A 17,953-nucleotide genomic window follows, 5' to 3' on the forward strand; every position below is an offset into this window, starting at 1 on the left:
GATTTTATTGTTTTGCTGCTGTTGTCGTTGTTGTTGTTGTTGGTGGTGGTTATGGTGTTATTGATGATAATGATGATGGAGTTGTTTGGAGAGGTGTTGTTTTGTTGGGTTTTTAAAAACTATTGTTTGTTTTTGTTTTTAAGGGTTTTACGGCGCTTGCAACGTCAATTAGATTATATCGGCGCCAGTAAAAAGGAAGAAAATGGGATAGTAAAAAGTTCTAGAATTACAATTAAAGTACCCAAGAGGAAGTAAGACAAAGGGGAACTGGGAACAAATAGGGATCAGATGTAGATTCCAAGTGCATACCACCAATGTACTTAGTTTGAGATCACCTATAAGTCCCATCCGGACACAAGAACAAAGTCCAACAAAGAGGAACACGATCAAATGCTTACATTATACATTAAAAATAACAAATATAATAATACATAACAGAGAGATGATTTACAAGGAAAAAAATATCATCTCCCAAAACAAGAACTATGCATTCGACTGTCTCCCTCCCAGCCAGGACTCCGACCAGGGCAAGGAAAAAACCAAGTAATCTCATTCCAAGACAAAGGATACAAAGCATGTTGGAAAACAGATATAGGGGGATAGAAGACGCAGTATGTAGCTCCCTGCCCGCTATGGGAGGTCAGGAACCCCACCCAGTTAAAAACTATTTTTTCAAAGGAAAAGAATGTTTAATGGCGTTGAATTCTCGCCCAATCCAATGAGATTTGCCGTGTGTTGTAAAGACGTTATTTTCCAGGCGGGCAAATAATAATGTAATTCAGGCCTTAGCCATAATCTGATTTGTTGGGCCGGTTGGTTTGTTTAGCAGACGTACACTTTAAATGGAGCACATTATGTGGCGTCCGTTTTGTCGTGAGAGGTGAGTGGCCAATTATATTCACTGGGTTGGTTGATTGTTTGTTTTAAGTCTGCTTTTTCTTTCTTCTTTTTTTGGATTCATCTTTTTTGGTACTTTTGTAAGTGTGTGTGTGTGTGTGTGTGTGTGTGTGTGTGTGTGTGTGTGTGTGTTTTGATTTTGTAATGACAAATATGACATATTAGGTCGTCGAAACACAACTGATTCTGAAAATTGAAGTCTAAAACATAAAATGGCCATGGCAGCTCTGACTCCGACAAACTATGAGCGTAAACTGAACCCTATCATCAACTCGATTGTTTACGTGCTTCTAATCCGGATAAGCAGCTACCTCTGTGGTCCCTTGTATAACCAACTCACAGGACAAAACAAAACAAAGTGCTAAAATCATTTCCTTCTGAAGGCAATGACCCTTTCTTATCGTCTGATCAAAGGGTCGTTATGCAGGGATTGATTGAGAGTCCATTGATCCCTCCTTTTCTCTCTCTCTCTCTCTCTCTCTCTCTCTCTCTCTCTCTCTCTCTCTCTCTCTCTCTCTCTCTCTCTCTCTCTCTCTCTCTCTCTCTCTTTCCTAACTAGTTTACTCTGGAAAACTCCGTATTTAAACATTTGGCCAGAAAACTCATCTTTCAATAAATATCGATCGATTCAAATGTCCCTCATGTTGGCAAAAAATCTCAAACCTGGGACTTCGCGAAGTCTTCACGGAATCACGAGTTTCAGAGTTTTTGTTAAAATGAGGGTCATTTAAAACGGCGGTCGATATTTGAAGGAAGAGTTTTCTGGCCAAATTTTTAAATAAGTGCTTTTCCAGAGTACGGCGGCTATCTACTGGTTAAAGACCTAGTTCACTTCCGCTCGACGTATATATCATGCCAGTCAGATCGATACAGAAACCTGGCCATCGATCCCCTGACAATGATTGCCCGAGATATGCCTTAGATGTCCGGATCGCCCAATTCACGGAGTCAGCAAATTGGAATGGGTAAACACAGAGGATTTAGTAGAAAGCTTAGCAGATATATAGGTAGATAATGATTGGGACAAATGTACTATTTTACTTCTTAGGGATAGCGAGCTTCAGCGCCGTTGCGCTGTGTGGCCAAGGGGAGATCAAGCCCCCCCCCCCCCCCCCCCGGTCTAGGATGAGTAATAATATCTGTGAAATTTATTTGAGTTGGAGTGAGTCACTGTTTATTAAATGACAATGGCAATGTGTGTATGCGTGTGTGTGTGTGTGTGTGTGTATGCGTGTGTGTGTGTGTGTGTGTATGAAAGTTGAGATGTGTTGGTGTGCCGTGGCTCGTCCAATGTGACGATAGCATGCGTCATCATTGACATTGATTGCGACACAAAGAGGTTATTTTATATTGATCATGTTTTCAAAAAGACATGCCAGATTGGCTGATATGAAACAGACGAGACCAACAAACATTTTTTAAAAAGCTTCACCATAAATAAAAACGGCAAGATTAAACCTCTTTCTAGTCCTGATTTCTCACACCATCTTTCTGCCGTACAAGGGAATTTTTATTTTTGTTTGTTTGTTATTATTATCATTTATTTAGTCCAGCCAATTTCATTTGATTACATCATAGGTTAAGATGCCCCCCCCCCCCCCCCACCAACTTGTCAAAAAGTTTTTAAAACTTCAAAGAAGTCGAACGATGTCACGAGTTTATCCCTTTTTTTTTTTTTTTTGGCAATTTAGGGGTCAGCTTAATCTATTTCAAATAATAAAATTTGCCGGCTAAAGTTAAATAAATAAACCAATCAATATAAATATATAAAGTAAATCATTTATTAATTACAGTTTCGCAAAAGGACGACAGAATCTGGCTATAGATGCAAATATAATTATGAGAGCAGGGAAACGCTCGGGCTTCATTTGAAGTTAATTCACTACTAACTGGGTAGATAGGTCTTACCTCCATCTGGTGGCAACAATCACGAAAATTCTTAAGTTCCTGAAAACTCTAAGAGAAATAAAAACCAACACTGATCCCCCCCCCCCCCCCTTTCACATTCTCCACATAAACACAACGGGTGATCGGGGGGAGGGGGGGGGGGAGAGAGAGATTGAGAATCAAAAGAGTCGGAACAAAAAGCATGGAGAAAAAGAGGTTCGGGGAAGTTTGTTATTTATTGTTTATTGATTGACTTCAGCCCAACAATTTGATGACAAAGTAAGGAGAACAAATGCCATCATCTTTACTTTAAAGAAAAAGAAGAGGAAAAACAAAAAAGCATAATCTATCGCCTAATCTAAATGGCGTATGATAGAACAAAGACATCGTTTCAGCCCAACAATTTGATGACAAAGTAAGGAGAACAAATGCCATCATCTTTACTTTAAAGAAAAAGAAGAGGAAAAACAAAAAAGCATAATCTATCTCCTAATCTAAATGGCGTATGCGTATGATAGAACAAAGACATCGTTTCCCCCCCCCCCCCCCCCCCCCCCCCCCCCCCCCCCCCCCCCCCCCCCCCCCCCCCCCCCCCCCCCCCCCCCCTTAAGAAAGACAAGCGAACAACGCACATAAAGCAATTAAGTTGGAGAGGGAAAGACGGACGCTGGAGATAGCGGGACGAGATACACGTGTCACATAAAGCTCTCATCAACGCAGAGTAAACAAAACATTACACATATCGATTAACATATGTAATTTCTCTACAGAAATATTTCGAACAAGTTCACAATAGATCTACGTATTCTTAGTAGTCAATACGTCAACCAGTAAAAGCGACTAATGAGATACAATAACTAAGACAACAGAACACATAATTGTAAGCCGAAGGTTTTAGAGCAATGTTGGAATCATTTACCACTTTTCACACACACACACACACACACACACACACACACACACACACACACTCTCTCTCTCTCTCTCTCTCTCTCTCTCTCTCTCTCTCTCTCTCTGCCTGTAAAACGAGACGAGACAGTTAATTATGTTGGATCGCTCGTCTGTGAAACGGTCAAGGAATCCCCCGGGCTGTTGAACATTCCACAAAAGCATATTGGTATACCCAACACCTACACATATAATAGTAAAACTATCCTATACATGTAATTGAATAATATAACCCCACTCATATATAGACATATCAAAATTGGATCAAGGTTGAACATGGATGTTCAAATAATAAAATAAAGATCGATCTTTCGCTAGGTGCGAAACACCAATGAAATAAGTGATTAGGACTGATGTGTACAACAACTTATTTATTTTATAAAATCGCCAACTTGTGTTACAATTCGAGGACTCGTACCCAAGAACTTCATTTTACAACAACTATCTAGATACACTTTGTTTGAGCTTGTATTTTTAATTTTTGTATTTTATATTACTTTTGTTCCGGGTAGTAGTGGGGGGGGGGGGGGGGGGGGGTAGTTGACTAGGATGCACTTTCAATGACAAATACAAAAATAAATATGGCGTAACTTTGATTTTCATAATGAATTGAACCCTTGTATTGGCGGATTGACCGTTTGTTGTGACAATAGCTGTAACTAACAGTTATTGATATGATACAATTGGCAATATATCATTTTCCCCACGAGACAGACATAAATGAAAATGACAAATGACAAAACATCTTTTTTTTTTTTTACAAATTTGGCAAGACCATTTTTATTCCGCATACAGCGATGGGTTAAGATGACCCCCGTCTTGTCAAAATAGATTAAATCTGAAATTTCTTTGAAGCCTTAGGTTTGACATATTTTGACATCTTCCTAGCCTTTCGTATATATTATTTTTTTTTAACAAAAAGACGTTTAGTTAGTTCATAAAAAATATGAGGCTAACGTACAATTGCGCGATGGTAACAGCTATAATTTGCTTAGTTGTTTTTTATTCTGGAATCACAACAGTTATACCGTCTTAGTGTTAGCCAAATCAGACCACTTGTGAGTCTATCAAAGGGATTCCGCACTTTCGAGTGCAAGCTTGGAGCGTTCACATTTATTTATATTGTCACGTTTATCAGCATTCTACCAATATTAACTCACTCAACCCTAACACCGACTATATCCGTAGTTTACCCGGGTTGCTTTTACCCTTGCCAATTTGTTACATTTTTATGAGACAAATTATAGGTGTAGTATCAACGCTAATGTTTTATAGATTTTCCGTGTCAATGGTAGTTGAGAAAAATATATATCTATTCACATGCTCATTTTAATACATTTTTTCCAATTTTGAAAAGTAGCAAAAATGTCTAGGATTGAGTGAGTTAAGACATACATTACACCAGTACGGCATCATCTAATTTGAATTCAGCCTCTGGTCGTCGTACTAGTCATTGCCGACAAAAGACCAGGAATTGTAAACATAAACATCATACGGATCATCATCATTCGAGGAGACCACTGAAGAGTCATCCATATTCATAACCAAATAACATTGCATTGACCCCCCCCCCCCCCTCCCTCCCCTCCACTTGTTCTATCATTAAAAGCATCCGCCATAACAATCCAATTTATAGATACAAATACCGGTCAATAAAAAGGTGTATTATAATAAAATAGGCTTATCATAATCCTAATTTTAACATGAGGTCGAAAATCACAAGCATTCGAAAAGACAGAAATACTACTACTACTACCACCTACTCCTGACTGCCCTGTCCGCTCAGAAAAAAAATCGTAGAAATTCGAATTTTTCGCTCCCTGAGAACTTAACCATCATCTTTCCTGCAATAAAACATAGTGAATAGCGTCTCGTGATAGACCACACTCATTGAGGATTATTTTTATCTACCGACGGTAAACGTCACTGCTAACATTTAAATTTAATTCACAATAACTACGAGACGTGGAATAAGTTTGTATGTTCTACAGAGGAGAATGAATACAATTTCCTAGACTAACAAAACATAAATTTCATAAATCATGCTATTTTAATTATAAAATACATTAATGGTATTTGGTTTATCACAACATAATACCGTACCAAAGCGATAGGTCTGTGTCAAACAAATGGTACATTTATTTGATAATCTATAAGTTTTTTCTTTGTTATAATTTTCTTTGGACGAGATTGACACCGCTCGTATCTGTTTTAAGCCATATTTAAGATACGGTAGACAATTTTTAAAAATAAATAATAATAATAGCAATCAACACTCACACTCACAAAAAAGGAGGAATCACATAAATTAGAAAGGAATGAAGGACAAAACAGGGAAGCATTTTTTCAAAACAAAATGTGTCCAATATAAACCTTATCCTCTAATGATAACAACAAATGACGGATGTATCACATGCCTGAGTTAAAAATCTTAAAAATCAAAGAAAAATATCTTCATTAAACTTAAATATTTTGTTACATATATCAGATAATCGTGTAAATTACTATTTGCCCGTTTTATCTTGGGTCCTTTAGTTTAAATATACTATAGCATATTGGTTAATAAAAGAGTACAAATAAACAGATTTTAAAAGTCAAAGAAGAACAAAAAATTATCATTATCAAAGAAAAATGTATAAAGATCTAGATATGCAGCGTAAACAACGAAAGATAAGACTAAGTATAACAATACAATTCATTCATGACAGACTATTTCAGGAAATAACAAAACCATCGAACTAAGAAGTCGATAAGTATCCTCTTTAAATGTCCGTAACACACGCACGCACACAAACACACACGTAATTGCCATATGTAATAGATAATATAAGCTGTCAAAATTCAACACATAACTGTTAAATATCGTCATCAAAACACAGTTTAGGGTCAAGAATTCATTATGTTCCACTACGAAAGTTATCAAAACTTACCATGTCATTCTAAATGTCAAATGTCACACTAAAATCATAATTAACACGAGAGTGAAGCTGGCAAGAGAGGTCTGCACTAACATAACTAATTCTGGCTTTTTATCCTCTTGCTAAAATGAGACTAAGATTGGGTATTGCCTGAGCCATGGCTGGGATCTTTCGCCGACAGTAAGACTCATTTTAACTCATTCAACCGCTAGTCGCAATGCAATATGTATTTTGTAAGCATTTGAGAGTACAATCCATTTAGATCAAATTAGACATTTTAGACGGCACAAGGAACATACATAAGGACAATTACTCAGCAATCTATTTTCTCTACTCAAGCAAATTCAAATCCGTTTGCCTCATTCAATTGGACCTAAAATATTATGATTTACCGGTCATGCATTCCTGACGACAAGAAGAAGAAGAAGAAAGTATAATAATAATAATAATAATAATAATAAAATAATAATAATAATAATAATAATAATAATATAATAATAATATAATAATAAAAATAATAATAATAATAATAATAATAATAATAATAATAATAATAATAATAATAATAATAATAGTAATAAAAAGAAAAAGAAGAAAATATAATAATAATAATAATAATAATAAAAAGAAGAAGAAGAAAATATAATAATAATAATAATAACAACAAAAAAAGGAGGAGGAGGAGGAGGAGGAGAAGAAGAAGAAGAAGAAGAAGAAGAAGAAGAAGAAGAAGAAGAAGAAGAAGAAGAAGAAGAAGAAGAAGAAGAAGAAGAAGAAGAAGAAGAAGAAGAAGAAGAAGAAGAAGAAGAAGATCATATCACGAGTCACGCATTAGTTACCTCAAACAACCCACAAGCACAGAATATCCGGGGTACTCTGAATTTTGAACAAAATTTTACACCTGTATAATAAAAATGCTACTCGATAGGAAACACAAAGAAACAGCCATAAGCATTGGTTATGTTTTTGTTTTTTTTAATGAGTCAGATCCACAGATAATATGAAGGATCGAGTTATCAACACACTCATGAGCAGAGTGACTCACACACATACACACACTACACACAGAGTAAATAGTACGAACCGTGAAATGAGGCAAACAGACTGACTGACAGACAGACAGAGAGAGAGAGAGAGAGAGAGAGAGAGAGAGAGAGAGAGAGAGAGAGAGAGAGAGAGAGAGAAATAGATAGATAGATAGAGAGAGAGAGAGAGAGAGAGAGAGAGAAATAGATAGAGAGAGAGAGAGGAGGGGATAGAGATAGATAGAGTGAGATAGAGAAAGAGAAAGAAAGAGAGAGAGAGAGAGAGAGAGAGAGAGAGAGAGAGAGAGAGAGAGAGAGAGAGAGAGAGAGAGAGAGAGAGAGAGAGAGAGAGAGAGAGAGAGATGCTGTCATGAATTCGCTAACTATTCTAAAGGAAAAGATAAAGCAAAGGTATAAGAGTTGGCCATTCCCCAAAAAAGCTTCCACCGCTTCCACTCCCCAAACTAGAGAGGCGAAAAAAAAAGGGGGGGGGGGGGGGGGGAAGAGACATATCAGGTAAATACTCAAACATGACAACTATGACCTACTTAGTTAAAGCGAAAAAAAAAATCCGAAATAAAACGTAATGCTGATAATACGAATGGGAATATTCCCAGCACGAACCAACTACATATAAACTACGTGTGCATCACCATTATCACACTCACTCCCACACACACACACACACACACGCTTTGGCAGACTACGGACAGGCACTGAACACTTTGCATTAAGGATTAATGGGAGGAAGGAGATGACGCCAATTAGCGATTGGACCAAATCAATAATTTTATTTACTAATAGGTCGGGCCACAATGAAAATGCATGCGTGGGAGGATCCAAAAATAGCAAAGACGACAAACGAACCATGCATGCTATTACACAATGCGCTATCATTTAAAAAATAATTTAAAAAAACAACAAAATTATAAGATTTATACCCCCCCCCCACACACACACCTCCCTTTTTTAAACAAAGCATTAAAAAAAGGTTGTGTTCATCTACTCCTTTTATATCACTTTACTATCAACAATAACGGTTAATGACGATGTAAACGTTTTCAGAAATTGGCTATTATCAATATGATTGTATCTTTCGCTGTCCTCGAAACTTGCCTCATTTCATTGAATCTCATAAAAAAAAAATCAGAAGTAAATGCGCACTTCCAATACTCAACCACTATAAATATGCCCGGCACCTAAACTTTTCCCTCAAACTGACCAGATGGAGAGAAATCACCACTGTCTAAAGTACAAGCGGCATGCAACGCCCTGTTTTCCTGCCATTATTGTTCTTTCTAACGTAACAATCTTACCATATGAGCCATTGTCTATTGTCATTTGCGGAGATACCTCACCGATTCACAGATGGCATATTATATTCTCTACATTGCATCAACACTAATAATCTTTATATATTAGTATGTTGACAAATTCTCTCTCTCACTCTGTGTGTGTGTGTGTGTGTGTGTGTGTGCGTGTGTGTGTGTACTCCACCCCATTACCTTCGATCATCGTCAAGAAATGCCAAAGGAAACAGCTGTTTAAAACATGGATAGATAAGCTGACCTCACTGTTGTAATATCCAAATACCTACGTGACGTAACTAGGTAGACAAAAACAAAGACAAAATGTCTATGGGTGCATTCTGTGTCTGATCCGGTACATCTCCAATATCAGATAACTTATCATCAAAGTCAAAGACAGTTGGTGGATGGGATGAAAGGACAGAAGAAAAAAAAAGCCCAACACAGATAGACGCCAAACAAAGGTCAGGGATACCCAGAACTCCGCATAACCTCTTTATATAATCTTTTCTTTCAAAACACAGTGCCCAATAATGCGGATCCCATAATTTTTTACTACCAACACATCTCAAGCCCTAATCATTTATCAATGCAAGAAATAAACAGGTTGTTGGACATCGATGGAGAATTCCAATACCTCTAGAGGATTTTTTCTACAGTTCTGCAAAAAGTACATTTTTTTCAAATGAAACAGCTGTACAGCCATGTTTGGTATATTGTGCTTTGAAAAGCTTACAAAATTGCAGACTAAAAAAATACCTGATTAAAAATTTTAAAAAGCTATTACATTTACTTATGAAATGTATTCCCCAAAAGAACCACATTGGAACAAATTTCTATTTAAACGGAGCAATCTGCATGCCAGGTTCCCCATTTGTGCTAACAACCTAACAGAGACTGCACTGCGACCAGATATTTCCTCACTCTCGAGTCAATTGTGGAAATGCACACGCCTGGTACCCATCTATTATCTCATCTTTAAAAAAAATTATTCATTGCCTACAAATTTGTTTCAGCCGGTGTCGAGCACGCCATATGATCAATGTATATCAATTTCTCACGAATATATATATATGTATAACACATTTTTAAAACATACAGTGTGACAATAGTATGACCGAACTGATACATAAACATAACTCAACCATCTAAATGAATTAGGACAAATAATCCTGAATGAAAACGGTTTAATAATACTATCTTGATCTAAAAGCCTCTAAATCAAGTTATGTAACATTGAACAATATGCCTTCCCCATGCCTAACTCAACGCTTCCGGCGGCTGAATGGCTAAGTCCCTGCACTGTGATTTGGGAGGCCCTGGGATCGAGCCATTCAGACACTTTACTTTTTTTTCCTTGGGCAAGAGTTAAAAAGAAATCTTACACATCTATGAAATATATCTTTCTCTGACTGCTTTACTGTTTGACCAAATTGGAAAATAAATTTTAAAAATACACAAAAATGTCATTGGGTAAACCAAGTTAATGGACATGCTCATGATAAAATTTTGGAGGCAAGCAGTGGTGCAAGCTAAAGGAAATTCAAAAATTGATGTATACTACAGTTCAAGAGACAACTGATTGAAAAATAGAAGTAGAAGGGAAAAAAATATAATAAACTCCAATTTATTTCTCTAACTGGGGATTGAACCTCAGACTTTTTGATTGTCTGACAGATAGGTTACAATTGCACGACAAAGATTATCTTCTCCCCATTGGGACAATTAAATGTTCCACCAATCTGAATATCTGAGGCTGGCTTTCTAGTCTGATTTTTCTTTTTCACTGGGCAAAAGTCACCCTCTTCCTTTATTTTCGATATGCAACTGTATCACTCATAACTTTTAAGATTCCCACCTTGCCACTTGTTTAAAGCACATAATAGAATTATTTAACATTAGTAATTGGTTATAATCGACAAGAGGAAAGCATAAAAGTACAAAATATTGAATACATACAACCGGATACGCATTCTGATTACTCGATCAAGTGATGAAACATAAAGAGAAACAGCATATATATAAGCTCAAACTATAAATTTATTTTTCAGCAAACGATTATAAAATCCAACAAATCATTCCCAAATAAAAAACGAGTGTTTGGATAATTTGGTAAAATACATAAATCACCTGAAGTGAAGTGGTCAACAAATCAAGCTATCTCGACATAAGATGGATATGAGCACATTTACTTCTGTGATTTGTTGATTGGATGGATGCAGTAGCTCAAACCATACAACATTCAAATCATGCAAACCCGCTTTGATTCATGAAGACAATTTCTTTAAATCCTGACTCTGTTGTCCACCAAGCAAGGGTTTGGGCGATATGTGGAGTAAATGCTTACGAATAGGCCACATGATTATTGACAAACATTTGTCAATTCCTGCCTATTCATAAATGGCTTTAAATGTGAAAGTTAGCGGTTAGGCCAGTGTTTTTCAAGCCTTTTTTTTATCCCCGCTCCACTTTTTTCATGACAAATTTGTGGCGACCCACCATGGAAAACATTGAACATGCTTTTATGATGGGGTGTCATTATTTGGATCCCGAGGGCTACATTGGATAATAGGGGTTGGTAGTTATTTATATTCCGTTTCTGAGCAGGATTAATTATTCATATATCTTTGTCTTTGATCATTTGTTGTTTCTTAAATAGTTTTTCTTTTCTAATATTTTCTCCTTTTTGCACCTGATTATTTTGTTTCAGAGCAAGATATTATTTTTATATATCACTACTGTTTTCCCTCTCTGATAGTTTGATTGCTTAATGAGGAGTTTATTTATTAATTTTTATATACAGTGCAGAACGGATATTAAGCATATCGACGTGACATCAAAGTCCTATTTTTTCTTCACTATATAACATTAGTAAATAAAAATCACCTATATCGACATAAATACTACCAGTAGACGGTTTATCGACGTTGTGAACCATTGATGCCGACAATAATGTGTCTAAAAGAAAAAAGAATGAATAAAATTTACAATAGGGGCTGTGTAAGCAGTTCTCAGTACTGATACCAGTAATTGAATTCCTGATATCAATATTACATGGCTTTCAACAAATAGGCTGAATGAGAAACGCTTCCCTCATCACCCTGTATGTGGGAGACTGTCCATCCGTCTTAGCTGCCCTGGCCTATCATGGTCTAAGTGTTGGTAAATGAGGCAGACTTCTTATCTCCCCCCCCCCCCCCCCCCTCTCCCAAAAAAATCATTTTCTCAAATCCACTCGGCAGTGGTTAAGTTTTAGAAGACGCCATTGTTGCCGATACGAAGTCAGATTGAGGAGAGGGACCAGTTTCTGGCCATTCCACTATAGTAGCTATCAAGACCCTACACTTTTTTGCACAGCAGCTTCAACAGGGCAATTCCTTATTTGACGTCCTTGTCAGTTCTGAGGAAAGGGTCCATAAAAATATTCTTTGCCTACAGGCAGACCACAATAAGACTTAGTATAAATAGCATAATAAATTTCAAAATCATCAAGATTGACTCCCCTTATCTCATTTATTTCCCTTTTATTTTTTAGAATGACTAATATATCGACATTATACCACTCTCGACTGCATTTATATAGTATGCATGGGTGGGACATTTATTATTTGCGACATTGATTTTTTTTTTAAAACAGAGAAAAAAAGTGCGGCTATGTGGTCTAGTGGTATGACATTCGCTTTCGGATCGGAAGGTCCTGGGTTCGAGCCTCGCCCTCGACGCATAGTTGAGTCCTTGGAAAAGGCTCTTTACTCACATTCTCTCACCGTACTCAGGTGTAAAATGAGTACCTGGCCGTTAACAGCGTTGTCTCTGTCGAAAAATTGTAATATCGCCTAACAGGCGTCATGTCCCGTCCTACATGTTAAATGTTGCTGGTGACCAGGGACCCCTGTAAAGCGCTTTGAGCACATTTAAGTGGATATTGCGCTATATAAAAGCTCAATCATTATTTATTATTATTCGGCCACACTATCCATATGAATGACGACGCATATTGTCTATATAGTAATTTACTATCCCTTGACAGATTTGTTGTTTTAGTTAATCTTATACTTACATTGATTTTTTTTATGAAAGACTTATTCCTATGTGCATTGCAAAATTTGTCACATTCTCAAAAGTGAATAATATGAAACAGAGCGGAGTTTAAAAAAAGCGTCTGTGTATAATCACTGGACAAACTTTGGGAATTGGCCTAATCTTATTTGAAAGTGAAAGTAGTAGTAGGTAAAAACTAATAGAAATTAGATAGAAAATTTGAAAAGTAGTCTGACTCAGGGATCGTAGGATAGTCCGGGACAATATCGATTATTACTAATTATTAACATGCATATGTATACAAACAAAGGAAAAAACACATAGACTAAACTTCAAAGACTACTACTCCTATTATGACTATGACTGATGATGATGGGGATGCATGTCCTTAGTACTCACCTTCACCCAAATCTATCCGGAATTTTGAGCCCCGACAAACAATGATAACAACCAGGTGTTTCTGAAAGGGGATTCGTTCTACCAACTTGACCAGTTCGTTGTAAATCGATAATATGCAGTCCCAAGACAAAGGAAGTGCGACCGATGAATTTGGGTATTTCTTTGAAATCTTAGACTGCACACACTTTGTTTGGACAGAAGCCTGGAAAGGTTGAATTTGGCACTGGTTTCCTAATCCATTGCCTGTAACAAGTCCTCCACCATCTTTCTCCATCTTAAAGTCTAACCGTTCTTTGAAAATCCGGAGAGAGTGGAGGAGGCTTGGGCTATTATCAGGAAATAAATAGTAAGTACATCACAAATACTCAAAACAGCACTAATTCGTTCTAAGCAAACACAACATAAACTTGAATAATATTACAAAAGGAAGTGGGCCAAAAAAAAGGAAGTCGAGATGCCAAACCAGCATTGCTTGCCTTCTCAAACGTGCTGGGGCAAAAACACTCGCTTTCACGATCGATGACACACGCAGCTTGTCTGCTGTGTTTGCTACACCGCGAATTGGCGAGAGAGGGTTGGTGATTGGAAGTGGGGAATTGATCATGACCTGAGTGACCCCGACACATTTATGTAAACATAACAAAAGAAAGGGAATATGTCGAATCATCCAAAAAATTAAAAATAAATATGCAAAATATTTTTTAAAAATTTAAATATTCACGTAGATGTTGAATTTCTTCCCCCAAGAACAGAGTAGAGGTATACATTATTACACGTTTTAGCTCCAAATTGAAAAGAATAATATATAATTAAATTACACTTACACCAACATACACAAGGGAAATACATACAAAAAAGTATACCCACCACCAGTGAAAATCTGTGTACCTCAAATATCTAAGAAAATGTGGATGGAAAAAAATGAGTGAAGAAAAAGTCTGATATAAGGTTTATCAAGTACAAAAATGTTGACTTTACCTTGAAAAGCAAATGTTATGTTTTTTAAAAAAAAGCATGTATAAAATGAAGGTTAAGAATAAAAATAAACGACTATGTGTCACTATTATTCAATCTATAAGCTATATTTCCAGTTTTAATTGGGGTTCCCCCCCCCCCCCCCCCCCCCCCCGTGAATTAAATTAAGAGCAAAAATCTAAATGGAAAAAAAATCAGTCCCGATAGAGGATGTTACTATTGTTATGTGTTTATTTATTCTTTTATCAAAAACCATAATATATATCAGAACCATGAAGCCCATGGAACCAGTACAATTGCTTGATACCCTTTAGATAGGATGACATTCTGAAGCAAAGTACACTCCACCATCTAACAATCCAAACACTACCAGGTGGACGGAGGAAGATGTATGAAAAACGCTTCTCATCAGGGCATAAGATCGTGGTGCCTAATCGCCGACAAACCATTGGACCTTATCAAAGTTGTGTCGTGAGTTATAGAGCATACCACTGTACATACATATATGCAGACACTGTTCACTTATAATCAATACTTCAAAAATGTAGAAAATTCACCATCATGCTTTAAAGTAAGTATTGAGAAATGTAAAAAAAAAAAAAAATTGACAAATAAAAATCATTAGGGCTAGATGTTTATCTACACTCTACGCATTTTGTAATCCTATGAATATATTTTCCAGAATTAATGCAGGACTGCATTTTTTTCACATCCATATTATCTCCCGATAATTAATCTTGCTATATGAGCAGATAGAGCTGTTTTCACCATGAAGCATGAAAACAATGCTACTCTGGCTTCATTGAGGCTGAAATTGGGTCACTGTTACTGCTTGTTTTATTTGGTGTTGGGTAAGACCTGATAATAGGATTGAGTAAAATTGAATCCCATCTGTAATAAGCCAGGAGGACTTCATGGAATTAAAAATGACAAGAAAGGAAATATCCAATGCTCAAGGAGATACAATTTCTATCAAAGATTTTAAATCACAAATAAACATTAGAATTTGTGAAAGAAAATCAACCAAAAAAGATTCCTCACAAAAAGAAATCAACCTGAAGGGGATCAACTGGCTACATTGACATTTCCAAAACCCAGACTAAATGACAAAGCCATACAAACAAACAACTGCCCTGGAGTGACCTTTATCAAAATGTAAAGTGAAATGACAACAGATAACTGCTGAAAAAGAGACGATATATATTTTTTTAAAGGAAGGAGACTATCAACAAAAGAATTAAGCTTTTTCAATGACACAAGTCCTCATAAATTTTATCTCACACACCCTCCTCCTTGCCATAATAATTCTTCTTCCTCTCAATTTTTTGCTAAGTTCAAATATTATTACTATTGTTGCTTGTATTATTTTCCTCTTTATTTATTTCTTTTTTCTTATTTCTTAATAATTTTTTTTTACTAGACCACACTTGAGTATGTTCTTCACTTATTTTTACTTTAGTCGTTAGTTACCAGGGATCCCGAGCACGAGTTGGTAGAGCACTCGACAAGCATTGACCAAAGGGAGGCCGTCATTGATACAGGTTTTTCCTGACTCTCTCTACCCACTATCTAGATAGCAGTGATTCGGTAGCTGGGCCGGCTAGATCTGGCGGAAAGTATTTTGCTATAGACAAATGCACTATCAAAAGGATAGTAAACATTCACGAAGCAACTATTGCTGTCTATTTAACACCACCAGAGACATAATAATCCGGCTCCATCCATAAGGTCCATGGTTCATATAAAGTTAATGTGTGTGTGTGTGTGTGTGTGTGAGAGAGAGAGAGAGAGAGAGAGAGAGAGAGAGAGAGAGGGGGGGGGGGGGGGTTGCAAGATGTAGGTTACGGCTAAGGCGCTAGGGTGAACTTTATCTCTGTCTTTCTAAGTCTAAGCTGATTAATTGGTTACATTGACTTAAAATAAAGTTATAGACGTCTAAGTTAGTGCTTCGGTGTGTGCACGTTTAAAATATAAGAGTTAGTATGTGAAATCATTGACATAATAGGTGTTTTATTTTTTTAAATTAATGAAATGAACACACAAAAGAGAAGATGAAGTTGAAGACTGATATTGAATTGACAGTAAATAAATACTGAGTAAGAGTATGAATATGAATATGAAGTATGATCATAGATACTAACCTAAAAAATACTTGCAGTTGCACAGTTTCCTGGAGCTCCTTTTACTTACTTTCGCCATTTGTTAGACTAGCTTGATGTAATAACTTTTTAAAACAGAGTAAATTATAAAATCCATCACCGAGGTTGTCCCGTTATTATTAGATGGCGACGTCTCAGAATAAACAAATTACGATGTGTAACACATTCTATAAAAAGTAACGTGTTGACAACTCGACAAACTGTGACACACTTTACACATACCGCCTATGTACCGCATACAGTACACATTATGCCAGATTTTCCATGTGTCAACCCACTAAAAAAAATTGAAGCGCGACACAGGAAAATAAGACAACGACGGTGAACAGAACCATGAAATGAGACATAGTAGCAAATGGTAAAACACGACAGTGTTCAAAACAGATAACAAGCATCAGTTTTGAAAAGCGATAAATTTATCCTTCTTTTTACAACAGTTGCCAAAAAGAAATTACGATTATGTGTTTGAAATATAATACTTAAATGTTCCCAACTTCTACAGTGGTCCCATGGTGTAATGGTTAGCACTCTGGACTTTGAATCCAGCGATCCGAGTTCAAATCTCGGTGGGACCTCCTTTTTTTTTTGTTTTTTTTTTATTTTTCTCTCTTTACTTTTATTTTTCTTTTTTCTTTAGATAATTATTTACTTGTTTATTTATTTAGTTTTTGATTATTTTATATTTGGTTAATTGTATGCCTTATTATATAACTTTCGTTTGTAATGTATTGTGACTGTACTTTATTATTGTTAGATTTTGAAGGCCTTTTTTGAATTCATGCGGGATGTTATGATGAGGGTGATGATTATAAACATTTGTATTGCGCATATTCCTCTAAATAGAAGGACTTTAAGCTCGCTACAATACGTTTGTATAATCTACTCCATATAATATACGCTCAACCGTCCATTTATCCACACACACAACACAACTCACGCACACATACAACACAACACAACACAACATACATACATACATACATCCATACATACATACATACATACATACATACATACATACATACCAAGGACAACTATACTGAATCCTTGATACATACATAAATACATACATACATACATACATGCATAGGTACATACTATAATAATAAAACATTTTTTATAATAATAATAATAATAATAATAATAATAATAATAATAATAATATATAATATAATTAATAATAATAATAATAATAATATAATAATAATAATAATAATAATAATAATAATAATATCTTCTCACTGAAGACCACAGTTTGGTCACTTATTTAGTTAAGGAACGAGGTGTCCTTATTTACTAACATATGCACGTCGTTAGGATACATAATATTTCCATCAAGTTTTACTTGTAGAGGTGTTTATAGAGATGGAACGAAATTGACGTCACTCGGCTCTTCA

At 36.0% G+C, this 17,953-nt stretch overlaps 1 protein-coding gene and 1 non-coding gene across 6 annotated transcripts in view; one reads left to right on the top strand and one right to left on the bottom strand.

Moving 5' to 3' along the window:
* Window positions 1-16,715, bottom strand: part of LOC144978635 (uncharacterized) — a 68,499-nt gene extending 51,784 nt beyond the window's left edge. For 2 of the 5 annotated variants that reach the window (XM_078924943.1, XM_078924940.1), the window contains exon 1: window positions 16,539-16,715. In XM_078924943.1, coding sequence (XP_078781069.1) covers window positions 16,539-16,596 — 58 coding nt within the window. In that variant the 5' untranslated portion in view covers window positions 16,597-16,715. Of the gene's footprint in view, window positions 1-13,422; window positions 13,937-14,289; window positions 14,320-16,538 lie in introns of those variants that run through there. The other 3 variants (XM_078924941.1, XM_078924938.1, XM_078924939.1) reach the window with 3 other exon arrangements.
* A 344-nt stretch (window positions 16,716-17,059) lies between these two features.
* Window positions 17,060-17,131, top strand: Trnaq-uug (transfer RNA glutamine (anticodon UUG)). Its single transcript has one exon. It is a non-coding gene; the product is annotated as a tRNA-Gln (tRNA).
* The last annotated feature ends 822 nt before the right edge of the window (window positions 17,132-17,953 follow it).

Source organism: Berghia stephanieae, chromosome 8 (genome assembly GCF_034508935.2).
Source record: "Berghia stephanieae isolate SIO BIC M18660-M18661 chromosome 8, UCSD_Bste_1.3, whole genome shotgun sequence".
Taxonomy (NCBI): domain Eukaryota; kingdom Metazoa; phylum Mollusca; class Gastropoda; order Nudibranchia; family Aeolidiidae; genus Berghia; species Berghia stephanieae.